Source organism: Ranitomeya imitator, chromosome 5 (genome assembly GCF_032444005.1).
Source record: "Ranitomeya imitator isolate aRanImi1 chromosome 5, aRanImi1.pri, whole genome shotgun sequence".
Taxonomy (NCBI): Eukaryota; Metazoa; Chordata; class Amphibia; order Anura; family Dendrobatidae; genus Ranitomeya; species Ranitomeya imitator.
This window is the reverse complement of record NC_091286.1, coordinates 63,600,465-63,624,687: the sequence shown is the minus strand read 5'-3', so window position 1 is coordinate 63,624,687 and position 24,223 is coordinate 63,600,465. Positions and strand designations below refer to the sequence as shown.

Below are 24,223 nucleotides of genomic sequence, written 5' to 3'. Positions count from 1 at the left end.
CCAATAGAAAATCGCAGTTGTAAAACCGCAGTGAAATGCGCAGAAAAACCGCGGTAAATCCACGATAAATCGGCAGCGGTTTAGCACTGTGGATTTTTCAAATCCGCTGCGGAAAAATCCGCATAGGACCAGAATACGTGTGCACATACCGAAACCCTAACCCTAGCCCTAACCCTACCCCTAACCCTACCCCTAACCCTAACCCTAGCCCTAACCCTACCCCTAACCCTACCCCTAACCCTACCCCTACCCCTACCCCTAGCCCTAACCCTACCCCTAACCCTACCCCTAACCCTAACCCTACCCCTAACCCTACCCCTAACCCTAACCCTAGTTCTTACCCCAACCTTAGTGAAAAAAAAAAAATTCTTTATTTTTTTTATTGTCCCTATCTATGGGGGTGACAAAGGGGGGGGGGTCATTTACTATTTTTTTATTTTGATCACTGAGATAGGTTATATCTCAGTGATCAAAATTCACTCTGGAACGAATCTGCCGGCCGGCAGATTCGGCGGGCGCACTGCACATGCGCCCGCCATTTTGGAAGATGGCGGCGCCCAGGAAAGAAGACGGACGGACCTCGGGCGGCCAGGTAAGTATAAGGGGGGGGAGATCAGGGCACGGGGGGGGCGTCGGAGCACGGGGGGGTGGATCGGATCATGGGGGGGGTGGATCGGAACACGGGAGGGAGGATTGGAGCACGGGGAAGGATTGGAGCACGGGGTGAGGGATCGCTGTGCGGGGGGGGATCGGAGTGCGGGGGGGTTTGATTGGAGCGCGGGGGGTGTGATTGGTGCACGGGGAAGCGGACAGGAGGACGGGGGAGCGGAGCACAGGACGGAGGGGAGCGGACCACAGATCGGGGGGCTGGGGGGGCGATCGGAGGAGTGGGGTGGGGGCACATTAGTATTTCCAGCCATGGCCGATGATATTGCAGCATCGGCCATGGCTGGATTGTAATATTTCACCAGTTTTTTAGGTGAAATATTACAAATCGCTCTGATTGGCAGTTTCACTTTCAACAGCCAATCAGAGCGATCGTAGCCACGAGGGGGTGAAGCCACCCCCCCTGGGCTAAACTACCACTCCCCCTGTCCCTGCAGATCGGGTGAAATGGGAGTTAACCCTTTCACCCGGCCTGCAGGGACGCGATCTTTCCATGACGCATATGCTGCGTCATGGGTCGGAATGGCACCGACTTTCATGACGCAGCGTATGCGTCAAAGGTCGGGAAGGGGTTAATTTTGAATTCCTATGTAATATACTATAGCTGATCTTCAGTATTACTGAGCCCAAACGGCATAACTTGGTACTCATAATGACCATCCTAGGTGTTGAAAGCCGTCTTCCTTCATCTCCTCAATGTCTGCGAATTAGGTTGTACACCTCTCGCAGATCAAGCTGGTAAAAATCCTGGCACCTCTGTGACAGTCAAATAACTCTGGTATCAAAGGCAATGGATACTTGTTCTTAACTAAGATCTGATTGAGACCCGTATAATAAATGCAAGGCCAGAGAATCCCATCCCTTCTCTTGGCAAAGAAGAAGCCAGTTCCTGCTGATGAAGAGGACTTCTGAATTAATCCCATTGCCAGATTTTCCTTAACATACTTGGACAAGGTTAGGGTCTCGGCCTGCGACAGAGGATAGATATGGTCTCGTGGAGGTGAGGATCTTGGAAGCAGGTCTATAGGGCAGTCATATGGCTTATTTTTGGCGGTAGTGTCACTACCTCCTATTTGTCAAAGACGTCAGCATATGACCAGTAGGCAGATGGTAATCCTGACAGAGCAGATGCTGCCACAGGCTGCCAAACAGGTACAAGACACTTCTCATGACTGTACCTAGCACCTCTCTGAATCTCCAGTCAAGCACAGGATCATGTGTGCAGACCTACGGGGAGATCGAGAAGAAATTAATAACACAGACTAGAATGCACGTAGTAGATGATCTTCTCAGTGTGCAGCATTCTATCCGGTGCTCTATTTGCTCAGTGACCACCCAGACAGCACCCAGACAGCTTCAGATTGGGACCTCACATCGAGAGATGACACCAACAACAGATTCTGCAGAGTCCCGATATTCTGTTTCAACAAACCGTGAACCTCTGCAAATCACAGATACAGTCAGGATCAATTGCAGAGAGGAATTGCTTTCTCCCAATGTAGCCTCTCCTACTGCCCTAAGCTTGGGAGTTTCCCAACTTCTAGGGACAAGTGCAAGCGAGGTGTCCGGTGTCTTCACTATAGAAGCACAAGCCCCTGAATCGACAAATCTCCTGCTGTTGCCCGGCCATCTTCACGATGTCAACTTGCAAAGGTTCTAGAGATGCTGCGGCCATGGAAGAAGAAAATGAGTGGCGTTTGGAGGGATGGAGCCAGGTGAAGTGGTTTTCTCTCATGCATCGTCTCTTGAGAGTGCTCCTGGAACTGGAGGTCGATTCAGCTGGATTGGAGAACTAGATTGTCCAGTGTAGTGGGAATTGTTGTGAATTCTGTGGCAGAGCTCCCTCCTGTGGTCACAAGTGGTACTTCGGCTGATTCTCTCTGTGAGCTTCTGTTGGTGGAGGGAAGTGGTACTGCGGCTTCTGAGTTTCCTCCCTCAGGTGATCTGGTGAGGTCGTTAGGTGCTTCTCTACTTAACTCCACCTAATGCTTTGATCCTGGCTTCCTGTCAATGTTCCAGTGTTGGACTTGCTTTTCCCTGGATCATTCCTGTGGCCTGCTGCTCTGCATAGCTAAGTTCTTCTTTGCTATTTGTTTGCTATTTTTTCTGTCCAGCTTGTCTAATTTTTTGCTGGAAGCTCTGGGACCCAAAAGGTGTACCTCCGTGCCGTTAGTTCGGTACGGAGGGTCTTTTTGCCCCCTTTGCGTGGTTTTCTTTAGGGTTTTGTGTAGACCGCAAAGTTACCTTTTCTGTCCTCGCTCTGTTAAGAAAGTCGGGCCTCACTTTGCTGAATCTATTTCATCTCTACGTTTGTCTTTTCATCTTAACTCACAGTCATTATATGTGGGGGGCTGCCTTTTCCTTTGGGGTATTTCTCTGAGGCAAGGTAGGCTTATTTTCTATCTTCAGGCTAGTTAGTTTCTCAGGCTGTGCCGAGTTGCATCGGCAGAGTTAGGCGCAATCCACGGCTGCCTCTAGTGTTGTTTGGAGAGGATTAGGGATTGCGGTCTGCAGAGTTCCCATGTCTCAGAGCTCGTTCTATGATTTTGGGTTATTGTCAGATCACTGTATGTGCTCTGACCGCTATGTCCATTGTGGTACTGAATTGCCTTTCATAACAGTACAGGAAGCCCAAAAATACTAATGATTCTCAATAGAGGGAAAAAAGAATTTCTGAGACCATTTTTTTCTCTTTGCACTGTGTTTTGCCTTTTTTTTTCCCCTAGACATTTGGGTGGTTCAGTACACAGGTGTAGCGATGGACATTAGAAGTCTGTCTTCATTTGTGGATCAGCTCTCGGCAAGAGTACAAAAGATTCAAGACACTATTGATCAGAAATCTATGTTAGAACCAAGAATTCCTATTCCTGATTTGTTTTTTGGAGATAGAACTAAGTTTCTGAGTTTCAAAAATAATTGTAAATTATTTCTGGCCTTGAAACCTCGCTCCTCTGGTGATCCAGTTCAACAGGTTTTGATTGTTATTTCTTTTTTGCGCGGCGACCCTCAGGACTGGGCATTTTCTCTTGCGCCAGGAGATCCTGCATTGAGTAATATCGATGCGTTTTTCCTGGCGCTCGGATTGCTGTACGATGAACCTAATTCAGTGGATCAGGCAGAGAAAAATTTGCTGGCTCTTTGTCAGGGTCAGGATGAGATAGAGGTATATTGTCAGAAATTTAGAAAGTGGTCCGTGCTCACTCAATGGAATGAATCTGCGCTGGCAGCTATGTTCAGAAAGGGTCTCTCTGAAGCCCTTAAGGATGTCATGGTGGGATTTCCTATGCCTGCTGGTTTGAATGAGTCTATGTCTTTGGCCATTCAGATCGGTCGACGCTTGCGTGAGCGTAAATCTGTGCACCATTTGGCGGTATTACCTGAGCTTAAACCTGAGCCTATGCAGTGCGATAGGACTTTGACCAGAGTTGAACGGCAAGAACACAGACGTCTGAATGGGCTGTGTTTCTACTGTGGTGATTCCACTCATGCTATCTCTGATTGTCCTAAGCGCACTAAGCGGTTCGCTAGGTCTGCCACCATTGGTACGGTACAGTCAAAATTTCTTCTGTCTGTTACCTTGATCTGCTCTTTGTCATCGTATTCTGTCATGGCATTTGTGGATTCAGGCGCTGCCCTGAATTTGATGGACTTGGAGTATGCTAAGCGTTGTGGGTTTCTCTTAGAGCCCTTGCAGTGTCTTATTCCATTGAGAGGAATTGATGCCACGCCTTTGGCCAAGAATAAGCCTCAATACTGAACCCAGCTGACCATGTGCATGGCTCCTGCACATCAGGAGGTTATTCGCTTTCTGGTGTTGCATAATCTGCATGATGTGGTCGTGTTGGGGTTGCCATGGCTACAAGCCCATAATCCAGTATTAGATTGGAAATCCATGTCGGTGTCCAGCTGGGGTTGTCAGGGGGTACATGGTGATGTTCCATTTCTGTCAATTTCGTCATCCACCCCTTCTGAGGTTCCAGAGTTCTTGTCTGATTACCGGGATGTATTTGATGAGCCCAAGTCCGATGCCCTACCTCCGCATAGGGATTGTGATTGTGCTATCAATTTGATTCCTGGTAGTAAATTCCCAAAAGGTCGACTGTTTAATTTATCCGTGCCTGAGCACGCCGCTATGCGCAGTTATGTGAAGGAATCCCTGGAGAAGGGGCATATTCGCCCGTCATCGTCACCATTAGGAGCAGGGTTCTTTTTTGTAGCCAAGACGGATGGTTCGCTGAGACCTTGTATAGATTACCGCCTTCTAAATAAGATCACGGTTAAATTTCAGTACCCCTTGCCATTGTTATCTGATTTGTTTGCTCGGATTAAGGGGGCTAGTTGGTTCACCAAGATAGATCTTCGTGGTGCGTATAATCTAGTGCGAATCAGGCGAGGAGATGAATGGAAAACTGCATTTAATACGCCCGAGGGTCATTTTGAGTATCTAGTGATGCCATTCGGACTTGCCAATGCTCCATCAGTGTTTCAGTCCTTTATGCATGACATCTTCCGAGAGTACCTGGATAAATTCCTGATTGTGTACTTGGATGACATTTTGATCTTCTCGGATGATTGGGAGTCTCATGTGAAGCAGGTCAGAACAGTTTTTCCGGTCCTGCGTGCTAATTCTTTGTTTGTGAAGGGATCAAAGTGTCTCTTTGGTGTGCAGAAGGTTTCATTTTTGGGGTTCATCTTTTCCCCTTCTACTATCGAGATGGATCCTGTTAAGGTCCAAGCCATCCATTATTGGACTCAGCCGACATCTCTGAAAAGTCTGCAAAAGTTCCTGGGCTTTGCTAATTTTTATCGTCGCTTCATCTGCAATTTTTCTAGTATTGCCAAACCATTGACCGATTTGACCAAGAAGGGTGCTGATTTGGTCAATTGGTCTTCTGCTGCTGTGGAAGCTTTTCAAGAGTTGAAGCGTCGTTTTTCTTCTGCCCCTGTGTTGTGTCAACCAGATGTTTCTCTTCCGTTCCAGGTCGAGGTTGATGCTTCTGAGATTGGAGCAGGGGCTGTTTTGTCGCAGAGAGGTTCTGATTGCTCAGTGATGAAACCATGCGCTTTTTTTTCCAGGAAGTTTTCGCCTGCTGAGCGAAATTATGATGTGGGCAACCGAGAGTTGCTGGCCATGAAGTGGGCATTCGAGGAGTGGCGTCATTGGCTTGAAGGAGCTAAGCATCGCGTGGTGGTATTGACTGATCATAAGAACTTGACTTATCTTGAGTCTGCTAAGCGGTTGAATCCTAGACAGGCTCGTTGGTCGCTGTTTTTTGCCCGTTTTGACTTTGTGATTTCGTACCTTCCAGGCTCTAAAAATGTGAAGGCGGATGCTCTGTCTAGGAGTTTTGTGCCCGACTCTCCGGGTTTGTCTGAGCCGGTGGGTATCCTCAAGGAAGGAGTAATTGTGTCTGCCATCTCCCCTGATTTGCGGCGGGTGCTGCAAAAATTTCAGGCTAATAAACCTGATCGTTGTCCAGCGGAGTTGACTGTTTGTTCCTGATAAGTGGACCAATAAAGTTATCTCTGAGGTTCATTGTTCGGTGTTGGCTGGTCATCCTGGAATCTTTGGTACCAGAGAGTTAGTGGCTAGATCCTTTTGGTGGCCGTCTCTGTCGCGGGATGTGCGTACTTTTGTGCAGTCCTGTGGGATTTGTGCTCGGGCTAAGCCCTGCTGTTCTCGTGCCAGTGGGTTACTTTTGCCCTTGCCGATCCCGAAGAGGCCTTGGACACATATCTCTATGGATTTTATTTCTGATCTTCCCGTTTCTCAAAAGATGTCAGTCACTTGGGTGGTCTGTGATCGCTTTTCTAAGATGGTCCATTTGGTACCCTTGTCTAAATTGCCTTCCTCCTCTGATTTGGTGCCATTGTTCTTCCAGCATGTGGTTCGTTTACATGGCATTCCAGAGAATATCGTTTCTGACAGAGGTTCCCAGTTTGTTTCAAGGTTTTGGCGAGCCTTTTGTGGTAGGATGGGCATTGACTTGTCTTTTTCCTCGGCTTTCCATCCTCAGACTAATGGCCAGACTGAACGAACCAATCAGACCTTGGAAACATATCTGAGATGCTTTGTTTCTGCCGATCAGGATGACTGGGTGTCCTTTTTGCCTTTGGCTGAGTTCGCCCTTAATAATCGGGCCAGCTCGGCTACCTTGGTTTCGCCATTTTTCTGCAATTCTGGGTTCCATCCTCGTTTCTCTTCATTGTCATATTCCTATGAAGGTTTCCTCTCCTAAGTTTAAACCTTGTTTCATTGGTCCGTATAGGATTTCTGAGGTTCTTAATCCTGTGTCTTTTCGTCTGACCCTTCCAGATTCTTTTTCCATACATAACGTATTCCATAGGTCATTGTTGCGGAGATACGTGGCACCTATGGTTCCATCTGTTGATCCTCCTGCCCCGGTTTTGGTGGAGGGGGAATTGGAGTATATTGTGGAGAAGATTTTGGATTCTCGTGTTTCTAGACGGAAACTCCAGTATCTGGTTAAATGGAAGGGTTATGCTCAGGAAGATAATTCCTGGGTTTTTGCCTCTGATGTCCATGCTCCCGATCTTGTTCGTGCCTTTCATGTGGCTCATCCTGGTCGGCCTGGGGGCTCTGGTGAGGGTTCGGTGACCCCTCCTCAAGGGGGGGGTACTGTTGTGAATTCTGTGGCAGAGCTCCCTCCTGTGGTCACAAGTGGTACTTCGGCTGATTCTCTCTGTGAGCTTCTGTTGGTGGAGGGAAGTGGTACTGCGGCTTCTGAGTTTCCTCCCTCAGGTGATCTGGTGAGGTCGTTAGGTGCTTCTCTACTTAACTCCACCTAATGCTTTGATCCTGGCTTCCTGTCAATGTTCCAGTGTTGGACTTGCTTTTCCCTGGATCATTCCTGTGGCCTGCTGCTCTGCATAGCTAAGTTCTTCTTTGCTATTTGTTTGCTATTTTTTCTGTCCAGCTTGTCTAATTTTTTGCTGGAAGCTCTGGGACCCAAAAGGTGTACCTCCGTGCCGTTAGTTCGGTACGGAGGGTCTTTTTGCCCCCTTTGCGTGGTTTTCTTTAGGGTTTTGTGTAGACCGCAAAGTTACCTTTTCTGTCCTCGCTCTGTTAAGAAAGTCGGGCCTCACTTTGCTGAATCTATTTCATCTCTACGTTTGTCTTTTCATCTTAACTCACAGTCATTATATGTGGGGGGCTGCCTTTTCCTTTGGGGTATTTCTCTGAGGCAAGGTAGGCTTATTTTCTATCTTCAGGCTAGTTAGTTTCTCAGGCTGTGCCGAGTTGCATCGGCAGAGTTAGGCGCAATCCACGGCTGCCTCTAGTGTTGTTTGGAGAGGATTAGGGATTGCGGTCTGCAGAGTTCCCACGTCTCAGAGCTCGTTCTATGATTTTGGGTTATTGTCAGATCACTGTATGTGCTCTGACCGCTATGTCCATTGTGGTACTGAATTGCCTTTCATAACAGGGAATGTCTCGAGCTGCTAGTTCATCCTTGATCCTTATTTACATAAATTTACCACTGTCATGAAGCACAATGCATCAGAAAAAAAATATCTCAGACTCACTGGGATGGAAAGAAGCATTTCAAAGTTATGTGACCATGAAAATACATTTTTACCTGCAAGCATGTTATAGAGCAGAAGGAGCTGAGCAGATTGATATATAGCTTTGGAACTAAAGATGCAGTATAACCTGTGTATTCAATAATTTAATCCTCTGCTCTTTCTTGGATTTTATTGTCCAATGGGCAGTCATATCAGTGACTGACAGCTTTCTTTGGATCGAGTGCATAGAGAGATCTCTGTCAGTCACTGATAGGACCGCCCACTGGATCAAGAATCTTAGAAAGAGTTGAGGTTTACATGATGAAACCACAGGTTATATTGAATTTTTTCTTACAAAACTATATATCAATGTACTCAGCTCCCCCTGCTCTATAACCTACTGCCTGATTGGTCAGCATTTTTATAGTGACAGGTGCCCTTTAAAAATGGGCTCTGTCAGGACAGGAATGTCAACATATGAAGTCATGGAGACAAAAGTCGTAAAAAAACTATTTTTCTCTTTGAAAAACATCTTAAAAAGTGACTAAAACACTGTGCAAAGAACTGTGAATGAATTTACCTTTTATGGGGTTTTCTTCAAATTTTTTAACTTTTGACAGTGGGAAGGACTTTTTCTAAAATAAAAAGTGCGATTTAACTTTCTAATCTCCATCCAATCTAGCAACGCCAATCGAATAGTCTTTACTAAGACCAAAAGTATTGATATCCCATTCATTCAATCACCTAAACCTGCTGCTAATGACTGGTCAAAGAGGTCAAGTGACTTAATGGATGGTGGCAAGGACCTCCAAAGGGGCAGCAACATAGCTTATTAAAGTGATAACTAACACTTCTTTTATGAAAATCTCACTTCTCTCTGGCTAAATTTGAAAAAGTTGTGAAGGACCCATTTATGCTGGCTTTTGTTTTTTGGAAATTATCAATATTTTCAAGTGACATGCTGTAATGTTTTATAAGATCAACACAGGTCAAGCAGATGGAACTCCAGGTCTTGATTTAAATGTAGCAGAAGCTTGGGAGCTGGGTTACACTGGGAAAGGAGTAACTATAGCAATTATGGATGATGGTAAGCACAAAACTAACATTTTTGAATGATTCCAGAAGAATAAATATTTATTATATCAAGTGATTTCACCTTTACATGTTATATTATAGTCAATGTATTATATGTTATCATTTCTATCTATCTACTGTATCTATTTATCTATCTATCCATCTATCCATTCAACAAAATCTAACAGAATAAAGCAAGCGTGAACAGGTGCAAGGTTCTCTAATTACATAGTATACAAACATAAGTATACAGCAGCCTCTGTAAGCGCTAAGGTGTATGCAAACATGGAATATATGAAATTTAGGCTGCATTACTATCATATAGAACAGGGGTCCCCAACTCCAGGCCTCGAGGGCCGCCAACAGTGCAGGTTTTCAGGATTTCTTTAGTATTGCATCGGTGGTAATGTGATCATCTGCACAGGTGATGATTCCAACTCCTGTGCAATACTAAGGAAATCCTGAAAACCTGCACTGTTGGCGGCCCTCGAGGCCTGGAGTTGGGGACCACTGATATAGAATATACCTATAAAATGAAAATAATAAATTAAATGAAAATTGGCCAATTTGTGAGAACCCACTAGTCATGACAAGTCCCATTGATAGGACTTTAAACGTAATATTTATCAAACATCCCTCTCCTGGACTAAAAGCAGACAAATTGAATGGACAGGTAGGATACAGCACTAATTAACAACAGTCTTAGGGTGATGGGAGGAGGAGCTTGGCCAAATGTAGAGGCCATCACCACCTCCAAAATATACTGCAAAAAGCAACTGACATACACCGCCATACAGAATAAAGCAAATCTCCTTAGTTGACTCAGCAGTGTAGAAAAGATATCATGGAATTTGATAATATGACTATCATAATGAACATAATAAATGCATAAAGTGGCAAAGGGAGTACTAGTCACCAGACAATGAAAAAAGCGGCCTCGAAGCGCGTTTCGCACCTAGCTTCATCGACCCCATGTACTTGTGTTATTTCATGCTAGTCGGTATCCGTCTATGATATTGGGGGTTAGGTTTATTTTATTATTTAGTGTTATGTATCCCTTATGTTTCATATTCTGACTTTCCGATTACCATACTCACTATTGCACTATTACTATATATGGATGTAGGGTTCTCAGTAGTCTATACCAGTTGTACACGTGTACCATGTTTACTTTTTCACTGTCATGCTCTCCAGCTTTTGTATATCCTGTGTCTTACTATTCCTTTTAAAATACCATTTTAATTATATTCCATAATATATATATATATATATATTTTTTTTTTTTTTAAGGATATTGATGCCTTGCACTCATTTCTCTGTAGGTTTTCTGTAAATTTCTGTGCTAATTGGCATACTTACCTTGTGCCCATGATATCCATATAGATTTAATCTAATAATATTAGGTTTAGGGTCCCATCAAAGAAAGGTATGCCGCAGGCTTGTGGGCTCTCTGTCTACCTTAATTTTATAAGTATATTTAATATAGCAGTAATGCAGCCCAAATTTCATATTATACTAATAATAATTTCATTTCTATAGTGCCAACATATTCCGCAGCACTTTACATTATAGAGGTGACTTGTACAGACAATAAACATTACAGCATAACAATAAACACAGATCAAAACAAATATCAAGAGGAATGAGGGCCCTGCTCGCAAGCTTACAAACTATGAGGAAAAGGGGAGACACGAGAGGTGGATGGTAACAATTGCTTTCGTTGTTCGGACCAGCCACAGTGTAAGAATCGGGTGTTCTTGTAAAGCTGCATGAACCAGTTAACTGCCTAAGTATGTAGCAGTACAGACACAGAGGGCTATTAAATGCATAAAGCGTATGAGAACATGATGTGAGGAACCTGACTATGCTTTAAGTTTTTGAATGGGCAACACAGGGATAGTTACAGTAGGTTAATACGTTGAGGCAGTAGGCCAATCTGAACAAATGCATTTTTAGGGCACGCTTAAAGCTGTGGGGATTAATCATATTAACCTGGGAAGTGCATTCCAAAGAATTGGCGCAGCACGTGAAAATTCTTGTCGATGGGAGGTTCTGATTATTGAGGATGTTAACCTCAGGTCATTAGCAGAACGGAGGGCACGGGTAGGGTGGTAGGCTGAGACCTGGAAGGAGATGTAGGGTGGTGCTGAGCCATGGAGTGCTTTGTGGATAAGGGTAATAGTTTTGTACTGGATTCTGGAGTGGATGGGTAACCAGTGTAATGACTGGCACCAGGTAGAGTCATCGGTGTAACGGTTGGTAGGGAATATGATCCTGGCTGCAGCATTCAGGACAGATTGAAGCGGGGGGAGTTTGGTAAGAGGGAGGCCGATTAGAAGAGAGTTACAATAGTCCAGACGAGAATGAATAAGAGAAACAGTTAGAGTTTTTGCAGAGTCGAAAATATGAAAAGGTCGAATTTGTGCATACATCTTAGCATATCCCGTGCTGATGTATTTGTTTTTATGTATCTTTATTTCTTACTCTTTTTTATTATCATCACCTATCTATTTTAATTTTGTCACTATCTTTTACTCATCTGAATACATTAAATACCTTTAAATATAGCCAATACCGCTAAACTAGCAGCCTAAAAATATTCATTTAAAATTCCAATTATTTAAATTATCATTTGAAAAGTGCACTCAGGTTTAAATAATGGATAGGATTTAACTCTAAATTGCATACTTACCTAATGCAAAAAGAAACTCCCCAAAATAATGTTGTTTCTTTTTAGGATATTGCCTGAGAACCTTAGTGTCTTGCCTCATGGCATTCCCTGAGGTTGGCAACCAGCTGTATCACCAAATTGCTTATGAAGCTTATCTGAGCCCGGCATGTCTTAACTGAATGAATGGGGTATCTATAGGCAAGTACAAGGGCTCAGTTGCAGATTTTTGGTACACTAACACTTATAGCTATTTTGTACGCAAATTTTAGCCTTTTTTCTTTTCTAGTTTAATGATCACTCCTTTGGTTTCAATTGTTTATCTAACTGAGAATAAAGCTGGCCACACTTTAGTGGACTATTGATTAGAGAACTTTCTGCAATTTTCATTGAGGACTATGTCCTTTTGTGATATCAGTTCTATACATGCTAGCAAAAATCTCTACAGGCTGCTAGGCACAACTATGATGTGCGCCTCTGTGTGCTCATCACCACAAATATATGACTGGAGTAAATTCACTGCTCATCTCATCATGAATTTGACACAGCAGAAGAGAGGGTGGCATGCCCTATCCCACCGCAGCTCCATACACTTTGTCAGAGCTGGGCAAAAATAGCGTGAAAATGCCAAAAGCTGCAACATTTTTGGCAGCCTCCTATTGTGCAAAAATTTTGCAACTTTCCAAAGCTTTTTACATCAGTTTTCTTGCATAAAAACTTTGATGAATTGGGGCTATGGAGTTTTCTTTCTAAAGCTTCACTTCTTGGGGGAAAAGATATTGCCTCGCAGAGGCGCCATATGCTTTAATATAATAATTAAAGACAACATAGAGTCCTTTTTTCTGCTTTTTTGCCTATTTGATTGTGATGATTTACTAGCTATAAATGCCAAAAATATTTCATACCTTGTACCACATTTAATATGTATTATCAGGCTTTCATAAAGAATGCATTGTGTGCTTTAGAAACGGGTTCGTGTGTCCATCCACGATATGGATCAATTTTTTAGCTGTCTTTGAATTTTTGGGGAATAACTTGGAATTTTATGGAGCTGGATTTTCTTTTTTTTTCTTTGTTATTCACATGTGGTCCCTTGCAATCCGTGCTTCATAATGGCTATAGCTTGGGTGAGCTGATTTTTCTTGCTCTTTTAGACATTTTCTTGACATGCTTGACAAATGGATGTGACCTTTTGGGTTGAATAATAGGTGTCATCCAAACCATATTCTTGTGCTCCAAAATTGTTCTAGAATTTGGCATAATTTAGTTGACCAAAGTAAGCCAATTAATGACTGGTGTAAATTCAGACCAGACAGTCTAGAGATGTTGTTTAATCTGCCGCATTTTAAAACGGTACATTCTAGGTTTGAACTATCTTAAATTAGACAGCTTTAATAAAACGATGCTTATGCATAAAATAAAGTGAAATATATAAAATAGGTGCAGCCTACCCTAGGAAAGCCTACAGTTTGTATTGTAAAATGTGTAGTCCAGTAGACTAATGTATTTCTTGACTAACAATGATCTTATTAATTTTTTTTATATTTAAATCTATTTCAAAAACAAGAGCGAGGCGTTTACAAGACTTCAGTTATCAATTTAACTTCCATTTACAAGTTCCACTAAAACAATCCAATTTCTTGCCTTTCCGAGGTCACGACTCATGCCATCCTCTTGTCATTTCCATCCTGATAAATGTTTGTGTTATGCATAAATTGAGCGCCTAAGCTGCCAGGTGGAAACCATTGAGTTTCTTACACTTGTCCTCATTTATCTGCAGAATGCATGTGTTATTTTTCAGACTTGTTTAATAAATGTCTTTTGATTTCAGGAATAGATTACCTTCACCCAGATCTTGCCTCAAATTATGTGAGTATAATAAAGTTCATTATAACATTTAAAGGCTTTTGTAGACGACACGTTCATTCATTATCAAAGAGTCTGCCGCAGCCATAGGAGTTGAACTACTGATCTTTTGTTAACTGCAACCGTTATCAATGGTTGTAACTTTAATAGAGATAAGTAGCATAAAAATTAGAAATATGACATGGGGCGAAATTTATCTAGCAACAAGCTCTTCAACCAACGAAAAAAATAGAAGTTAGAGAATAGTAATCAATGGATAAGGGGGGACATTTATTAACCCCTTCACCCCAAAGCCTGTTTTCACCTAAGTGACAGGGCCAATTTTTACAATTCTGACCACTGTCACTTTATGAGGTCATAACTCTGAAACGCTTCAACGGATCCTGGTGATTCTGACATTGTTTTCTCGTGACATATTGTATTTCATGACAGTGGTAAAACTTCTTCGATATGACTTGCATTTATTTGTGAAAAAAACAAAAATTTGTCGGAAATTATGAAAATTTAGCAATTTTCAAACTCTTAGTTTTTATGCCCTTAAATTAGAGAGTTATATCACATAATATAGTTAATAAACAACATTTCCCACATGTCTGCTTTACATCAGCACAATTTTGGAAACATAATTTTTTTTTGTTAGGACGTTATAAGGGTTAAAAGTTGACCAGCGATTTCTCATTTTTGCAACAAAATTTGCAAAACCATTTTTTTACGGACCACCTCACACTTGAAGTGACTTTGAGGGGTCTATATGACAGAAAATGCCCAAAAGTGACACCATTCTAAAAACTGCACCCCTCAAGGTACTCAAAACCACATTCAAAAAGTTTATTAACCCTTCAGGTGCTTCACAGGAATTTTTTGAATGTTTAAAAAAATTGAACATTTAACTTTTTTTTCACAAAATTTTTACTTCAGGTCCTATTTGTTTAATTTTACCAAGGGTAACAGGAGAAATTGGACCACAAAAGTCGTTGTACAATTTGTCCTGAGTACGCTGATACCCCATATGTGGGGGTAAACCACTGTTTGGGCACATGGCAGAGCTCGGAAGGGAAGGAGCGCCATTTGACTTTTCAATGCAAGATTTGCTGGAATTGAGATCGGAGCCCATGTCACGATTGGAGAGCCCCTGATGTGCCTAAACAGTGGAAACCCCCACAAGTGACACCATTTTGGAAAGTAGACCCCCTTAGGAACTAATCTAGATGTGTGGTGAGCACTTTGAACCTCCAAGTGCTTCACAGAAGTTTATAATGTAGAGCCGTAAAAAAAAATTTATATTAATTTTCACAAAAAATGATCTTTTTGCCCCAAATTATTTATTTTCTCAAGGGTAAAAGGATAAATTGGACCCCAAAAGTTGTTGTGCAATTTGTCCTGAGTACGTCGATACTTCATATATGGGGATAAACCACTGGTTGAGCGCATGGCAGAGCTCGGAAGGGAAGGAGTGCCATTTGACTTTTCAATGCAAAATTGGCTGGAATTGAGATCGGACGCCATGTCGCATTTGGAGAGCCCCTGACGTGCCTTAACAGTGGAAACCCCCCACAAGTGACCCCATTTTGGAAAGAAGACCCCCTAAGGAACTTATCTAGATGTGTGGTGAGCACTTTTAACCCCCAATTGTTTCACTAAAGTTTAGAATGTAGCATTGTGAAAATTAAAAAATCATTTTTTCTTTCCACAAAATGATGTTTTAGCCCGCAATTTTTTTTTCCCAAGGATAACAGGAGAAATTGGACCACAAATGTTATTGTCCAATGTGTCCTGAGTACGCTGATACCCCACATGTGGGGGGGAACCACCGTTTGAGTGCATGGCAGAGCTCGGAAGGGAAGGAGCACCGTTTGAAATGCAGACTTAGATGGAATGGACTGCAGGTGTCATGTTGCATTTGCAGAGCCCCTGATGTACCTAAACAGTAGAAACCCACCACAAGTGACCCCATATTGGAAACTAGACCCCCCAAGGAACTTATCTAGATGTGTTGTGAGAGCTTTGAACCAACAAGTGTTTCACTACAGTTTATAACGCAGAGCCGTGAAAATAAAAAATATTTTTTTTTCCACGAAAATGATATTTTATCCCCTATGTTTTTATTTTCCCAAGGGTAACAGGACAAATTGGACCCCAAAAGTTGTTGTCCAACTTGTCCTGAGAACGCTGATACCCCATATGTTGGGGGGAACCACTGTTTGGGCGCACGGCAGAGCTCGGAAGGGAAGGAGCGCCATTTGAAATGCAGACTTAGATGGATTGGTCTGCAGGCGTCATGTTGCATTTGCAGAGCCCCTGATGTACCTAAACAGTAGAAACCCCCCACAAGTGACCCCATATTGGAAACTAGACCCCCCAAGGAACTTATCTAGATGTGTTGTGAGAGCTTTAAACCAACAAGTGTTTCACTACACTTTATAACGCAGAGCCGTGAAAATAAAAAATATTTTTTTTTCCACGAAAATGATATTTTATCCCCTATGTTTTTATTTTCCCAAGGGTAACAGGACAAATTGGACCCCAAAAGTTGTTGTCCAACTTGTCCTGAGAACGCTGATACCCCATATGTTGGGGCGAACCACGGGTGGGCGCATGGCAGAGCTCGGAAGGGAAGGAGCGCCATTTGAAATGCAGACTTAGATGGATTGGTCTGCAGGCGTCATGTTGCATTTGCAGAGCCCCTGATGTACCTAAACAGTAGAAACTCCCCACAAGTGACCCCATATTGGAAACTAGACCCCCCAAGGAACTTATCTAGATGTGTTGTGAGAGCTTTGAACCAACAAGTGTTTCACTACAGTTTATAACGCAGAGCCGTGAAAATAAAAAATATTTTTTTTTCCACGAAAATGATATTTTATCCCCTATGTTTTTATTTTCCCAAGGGTAACAGGACAAATTGGACCCCAAAAGTTGTTGTCCAACTTGTCCTGAGAACGCTGATACCCCATATGTTGGGGGGAACCACTGTTTGGGCACACAGGAGAACTCGGAAGGGAAGGAGCCCTGTTTTACTTTTTCAAAGCAGAATTGGCTGGAATTGAGATCGGACGCCATGTCGCATTTGGAGAGCCCCTGATGTGCCGAAACAGTGGAAACCCCCAATTATAACTGAAACCCTAACCCCAACCCTAACCCTAGCCCTAACCCTAGCCCTAACCCTAGCCCTAACCCTAGCCCTAACCCTAGCCCTAACCCTAGCCCTAATGGGAAAATGGAAATAAATACATTTTTTTACATTTTATTATTTTTCCCTAACTAAGGGGGTGATGAAGGGGGGTTTGATTTACTTTTATAGCGTGTTTTTTAGCGGATTTTTATGATTGGCAGCCGTCACACACTAAAAGACGCTTTTTATTGCAAAAAATAGTTTTTGCATCACCACATTTTGAGAGCTATAATTTATCCATATTTTGGCCCACAGAGTCATATGAGGTCTTGTTTTTTGCGGGACGAGTTGACGTTTTTATTGGTAACATTTTCGGGCAGATGACTTTTTTTGATCGCTTTTTATTCCGATTTTTGGGAGGCGGAATGAACAAAAACCAGCTATTCATGAATTTCTTTTGGGGGAGGCGTTTATACCGTTCCACGTGTGGTAAAATGGATAAAGCAGTTTTATTCTTCGGGTCAGTACGATTACAGCGATACCTCATTTATGTAATTTTTTTATGTTTTGGCGCTTTTACACAATAAAAACTATTTTATATAAAAAAATAATTGTTTTTGCATCGCATTATTCTGAGAGCTATAACTTTTTTATTTTTCTGCTGATGATGCTGTATGGTGGCTTTTTTTTTGCGGGACAAGATGACGTTTTCAGCGGTACCATGGTTATTTATATCCGTCGTTTTGATCGCGTGTTATTCCACTTTTTGTTCGCCTGTATGATAATAAAGCGTTGTTTTTTGCCTTGTTTTTTTTTTTTTGCGGTGTTCACTGAAGGGGTTAACTAGTGGGATAGTTTTATAGAGCGGGTCGTTACGGACGCGGCGATACCAAATATGTGTACATTTATTGTTTGTTTTTTTTTTTACATAAATAAATGGATTTATTGGGAAATTATTTTTTTTATTTTTTTTTACACATTCTATTTTTTTTTTTTTAACTTTCTAACATTGTCCCAGGGTGGGACATCTCTGTATTAGATCAGATCGTTGATCTGACACTGTGCATAGCACACTGTCAGATCAACGATCTGAAATGCAGTTTAGCTGGCTCTCCAGCGCCTGCTCTCAGCAGGTGCCGGCTAGCCAGGTCACTTCATGACCCGGAAGGAGTCCGGCGGCCATCTTGGATCCGGGGACTCCTTCCAGGTCACCGGAGCAACGCGAACTCATTGCGTTGCTCCGGTGGGAGAGCGCAGGGAGCCCCCGTCCCTGCGCGATCCCCCTCTATGCCGCTGTCACTACTGACAGCGGCATCAGAGGGGTTAAATGCCCGCGATCGGCGATAGCGCCGATCGTGGGCATTGCTGCGGGGTGTCAGCTGTCATATACAGCTGACACCCACACCCGATCACCGCGGCGCTCAGCGCGAGACCGCGGTGATCGGTGCGCCGTACTAGTACTTCTGCTGGCACTAATGCAGTGCCGGCAGCGCAGTACTAGTACGGCGCATGTCACGAAGGGGTTAAGTACTGAAAAAATCCAAATATTGGCGAATACCTCGTTTGTGCAAAACTGTTTTACCTTTTCAAATCTTGCACCCCTCTTTCCAATATCCCCCAAAGAAGTTGAACAGAAGAGGCAAAAAAAAGGGGGAAAGGCTCCTGGACATTCTTCACATTGAAATGTCCATTTTTCAAGTACATGTTCTCTCCGAGTTTTTCATGGATATATGACATACTTATTATAATTCTATGGGAATGTTCACATGACAGTGTTTTTTGTATACCAAGTACCTTCAAAAAAAAGTCACAAAAAAAAAGACATGTCTATTTTTGATCCAGGTAAGATCAAACTTGCCCACTGGAAGCAATGGGTCAATGAAAATAACGGACAGCACAAGAATGTGTGGCATCGTTATGATGTCTATTTTTTATGGTTTTAATGGATCGAAGAATATTGTAATTTTCTTTTTGCATGTGAGAAAAACAAATGCCACACTAATGGTAATAATGGGTTCACAGACAATAAAAGGATGAAAATCAGATTTAAATCTTTTTTTCTCACATGCCGAACATCTGAATGAGGCTTTAGAGGCAAGTGCTTATTAATAAATTAGGTACATCTTACTCAAGATTATGACTAGTTTTTGAAGTACCATTTTTGAATTCTCAACAAGTGTTGTGATTATAAATAAAAGATAAGATTACATTTGCAAACTATGACACTTCGTGAATGTAGCTGTAAAAAAAAAAGAAAAAGGCAGTGCTTTCTATAATACAGAAATCCTTAAGAAGAACCTGTCATTTCAAAAACTCTGTTAACATGATATGGGGTTAATCTGCTGCTTAATACTGTTCTAAAGCTGTGTGAATGCTGCACTGAAGAGCCGTCTGCCAGGAGGAAATTGACTTTATTCCTCACAGCAGCCTCCGGCTTTCAGTCATAGAGGTGCAACTTCAATCACTGCTCAGTACATAGTGTGTGATGACTTTAACCATCCCCCAGCACTGATGTACAGCTGGCTTTGTACTGATGCACTGCTGAGCTGATTGTCAGTCAGTGCTGGATAGTGTTTACAGCCACCACTCACTATGAAATGACCGGTGACTAAAGTTAAGTTGCACCTCTATGACTGAAAGCTGGTGGCTTCTGGGAGAAATAAAGTTAATTACCACCTGTTAGCCGAGTGTCATGCGCAATGTGGGAAAGACTAAGTGAAACATGATGGGATGAGGGGAAGGAAGGCCAGACACTAAGGTAAGGGTGAGTGGAGAACACTAAGTAGATCTAATATCATCCTACCTGCCCTACTGTCCCTAAATTGGTTCCTCGCCAATTGCCGAGCAGTAAACCTTAGCCCTGTATCTCCCTAGAGCTAATACCTGGATAAGGAGGGGGTGGGATGTGCACTGATAAGTTCCCACTGTAAACTAAAGACAAAAAGGTAGACAGACAAGGGGAGTGAACTTAGCTTGAGCAGACTCAGAGAGGTAACACCAAACGTCCCCAAACAGCTCCAGAGTGGATGTTAGCTGACTATTATAGATCCAAGCCTTCACAAAAGTGAATATCACAGCTGACTCTCTGCAGCAGACTGGGGATTTATAAACACCCAGGTCCAGCTGCATTAACTAGAGCCAGAGGGAGGTTGCCGCTGAGTCCAAGAGTCAGAAGGATTAAGGAGGCATCTGTAATGTCAAATGCAGAGACCTTCTGGATCCAGATGCAGAGTGACAGTCTGTTGCATCTGACACACCCGTGACACTGGGTGTTCAATACGGTGGCTACACTGCTTTCTAAAGCATTGCTTTCTAAACACTATTATCCTGCAGAATAACCTCATATTTGTAGGTTAATAGTGTTTTAGTTCATGGCAGGTTCCCTTTAAGTATATAACTGGATAATAGAAATGAGCACATCTTTTGATATTTGACTTCACCAGCTTCGACAAATTTTCTCCAAAATTTATAGTATCAGCAAATAAATTTGCATGGATATCTCAAGACCCAGGTACTGATCACAAATACACAAGGTATGATAGTATGGTTCACCAATGTTGAGCGTACAGCTGCAAGGCATTATGTGGAAGCAAGCTGGCTATGCAGAATGAGAATAGCCTGCTCTCTGATGCTTCTGCGTGAGCACAGTGTAATCCAATTCCCTCAGATGAGGAGAAGATGCAGAAAAAAATTCTCCATCTTCTCCATTCTGTCAGTCTGTAAAAATCAGACACTCCAATGTCATACTCAGAATCTGTCCGAGGAAAAAAATCAGACATGTGCAAGACCCCATAGCATAACATTGGTCCAAGTGCAATCCGATGTTTTTGTCAGAGTCTCCTCTCCTTCAGACCCTGGGAACATCCAGGATCGCTCCCTGCACACACCGTACCCGGCGTATAAGACGACCCCCGACTTTTGAGACGATTTTCAGAGGTTAAAAAGTCGTTTTATACGCCGGAAAATACGGTACATAATTATAGATAGCGGCAAAGCGCATGTGAATTAGATGACAATAGCTTTCATTTTAGAAAAGTTATAATTTTCATTGGTTACTGCCACAGCAGATGCGATGCGGGCATCGTAGTGTTCAACTATTATCATTTATGATTAAGCTATTCAAGAAGCTTGCACCGAAGCTCAACTAAGCCAAATGAAATGTGAAGTGCAAAGAATTTAGATCTTCAAGCACTATTATTTATCAGCACCAAGTGGTTACTACATAGGAAAGCCATTATTATGCTTAGCAGAAAAGTTGCATAATTTTCAGAGACTGCCAAGCCATCACTGTCCTTATAATCATGGGAATAAAATACAGATAAATAGAGTCCTTTTCGAGTTTTCTCCAAGATTTTGTGTTCATGTCATCCATTTTGCATGTTAAATAGCGTTCGCATAAAAGCTGCCAAGGCTATGTAAATTCTGTAGATTAATGGTTTCTGAAAATAACTTCTGTCTCCTAATTCACATTTATTGCTGAGCAGTTGATGGACACTAACGATCTGAATAATGCTATAAAGTCCTATAAAAATGGAAATGTCAAAGCTGGGAAAAAATGTAAATACTTCTGGTCCTGCCCAATTTACTGTATATCACAAAATATTATGGAAATATTATTCATACAATTTCAGAATCAAAGTCAAAGCCATTTTTTCCTCAAGTGCCATAACTTTTGTATTCACTGTATTTTTTTTCATAGTCATATTAGATATTGTATTTTACTATAGACTTATAGACATCTGACCATTATTAACCTGTGGGCTTGTTGTCACTGGGCAATACAAAGGTGACATCAATCCCACAAATATGGATCCCACCTAACGCCGCTACAGGGCATGTGGGAAGAGCAGGGCAAAGCGTCAGAATTGACACATCTAATAGATGAGGTAGGGCAATATCAATGGCCCCTTACCAGCCTGAGAATTTCAGCCCCAACTGTCTGCTTTAGCTTGGCTGGATGTCAAAATTGGGGGGACCCCATGCTTTAATTTTAAATGATTTATTCTTGATAATCAGCCATGATAAAGCTAACAGCCGAGGGTTGCAGCCCGTAGCTGTCAGTCTTGCCATGCTGGTCATAAATATTAGAACAAACCCAACGGGAGTAGTATTGTCTCATCAGCTGACACCTGTGACCGGATGTAAGCTTTTTACTGCCGGTCACAGCTCCTGGTTGTCAGATGTAATGTATAGCACAGCCCACATAGTATCTAACAGTGGCCACGTAGTATATAGCATGCAGTATAGAACACAGCCACGTAGTATATAACACTGCCCACGTAGTATATAGCAGCCATGTAGTATATAACACAGCCCACGCAGTATAGAACACAGCCCACATAGTATATAACACTGGCCAGGTAGTATATAGCAGCCACGCGGTATCTAACACAGCCCACGTAGTATTTAGCAGTGTGGGCACCATATCCCTGTTATCAAAAAATAATTAAAATGAAAATTAGTTATATACTCACCTGGCGGGATCCAGCGTAGATCTAGCGAACCTCTGGTGATGCGCGCGCGGCTGCTGCCATCTTTCTTTCCCAGGATGCATTGCGAAATTACCCAGATCACTTAGCGGTCTCGAGAGACCGCTAAGTCTTCTGGCTAATTTGCAAAGCATCTCTGGGAACGGAAGCTGGCGGCAGGCGCGAGCGCATTGTCGGACTACGGAAGGTGAGAATAGCAGGTTTTTTGGTTTTTTTTATTATTTTTAACATTAGATCTTTTTACTATTGATGCAGCATAGGCAGCATCAATAGTAAAAACTTGGTCACACAGGGTTAATAGCGGCGGTAATGGAGTGAGTTACCTGCGGCATAACGCGGTCCGTTACCACTGGCATTAACCCTGTGTGAGCGGTGACTGGAGGGGAGTATGGAGCGGGCGCTGACTGCGGGGAGTATGGAGTGGGCGCTGGGCAATGACTGCAGGGGAGTAGGGAGGGACTAATCGGACTGTGGCCATCGCTGATTGGTCGCGGAAGCCATGACAGGCAGCTGGCGAGACCAATCAGCGACCTGCATTTCCATGACAGACAGAGGCTGCGACCAATGAATATCCATGACAGACAGACAGACAGAGAGAAAGACAGACAGACGGAAGTGACCTTTAAACAATTATATAGTAGAGGCAGCCGACAGCACATCAATAGTGGGATGAACGCTCCAGTCCAACGACCCAATTGGAAATAAACAGTCTTCAAAGTAAAAGGAACAGCATCCAGTCCAGTTGATAAAAGAATCCAATATCTTTATTCTGCCATGATGCGAAAAAGATCTTTATCAAGCATGAGCATTTGTGTACAATTTTCATAGTCATGAAAATACTGAAAAATCTTTAAATGAGAAGGTGCGTCCAAACTTTTGGTCTGTACTGTTCAATCCTGCCCTTGTGCCCTGGGACTTAATTCCCATGGACAGGATAGTACGTCATAGGCGATCAGCCACGCTCACGGGGGGAGCGTGGCCGATCGCAGCCGATTGTCAGCTTATTGTCACAGCTGAAATCCAGCATTATGTGCCAGGAGTGGTCATGGACTGCTCCCGGCACATTAACCCCTGGATCACTGTGATCAAACATGATTGCAGCATTCTGGTGGTATAGGGAAGCATTGCGCAGGGAGGGAGCTCCCTGCATGCTTCCCTGAGACCCTCGGAACAACACGATGTGATCATGTTGTTCCAACGGTCTCCTCCATTCTCTTCCCTGCAGGCCCCAGATTCAAAATGGCCGTGGGGTCCTTCTGGGTCCTGCAGGGAGGTGGTTTGCAAGCGCCTACTGAGAGCAGACGCCGGCAAGCCTCCTGCACTGACTGTCAGATCGCTGATCTGATACAGTGCTTTGCAAAGTGTTAGATCAGCGATCTGACACTATACAATGATGTCCCACCCTGGGACAAAGTAAATAAGTAAAAAAAAAAATAACAAAAAATCCTAAATAAAGAAAAAAAATATATTGTTCCAATAAATACATTTCTTTATGAAAATAAAAAAAATGCAATAAAAGTATCGCCGCGTCCGTAATGACCCAATCTATAAAACTGTCCCACTAGTTAACCCCTTCAGTGAACACCGTAAAAAAATAAAAAGAATAAACCAAGGCAAAAAACAATGCTTTATCATCATACCGCTGAACAAAAAGTGGAATAATACGCGATCAAAAAGACGGATAAAAATTAACCTGGTGCTGCTGAAAACGTCATCTTGTCCTGCAAAAAATGAGCTGCCATACAGCATCATCAGCGAACAAATAAAAAAGTTATAGCCCTCAGAATAAAGTGATGCAAAAATAATTGTTAGGGCTAGAAAGAC

General features: G+C 42.7%; 1 protein-coding gene across 1 annotated transcript in view; it reads left to right on the top strand.

Annotated features, from left to right (window-relative positions):
- PCSK2 (proprotein convertase subtilisin/kexin type 2) overlaps positions 1-24,223 on the top strand; it is a 253,984-nt gene that overhangs the window by 158,272 nt on the left and 71,489 nt on the right. The window contains exons 4-5 of the mRNA XM_069768745.1: positions 9,169-9,277; positions 13,764-13,801. Of these exons, the coding sequence (XP_069624846.1) occupies positions 9,169-9,277; positions 13,764-13,801 (147 nt within the window). The remainder of the gene's footprint in view (positions 1-9,168; positions 9,278-13,763; positions 13,802-24,223) is intronic.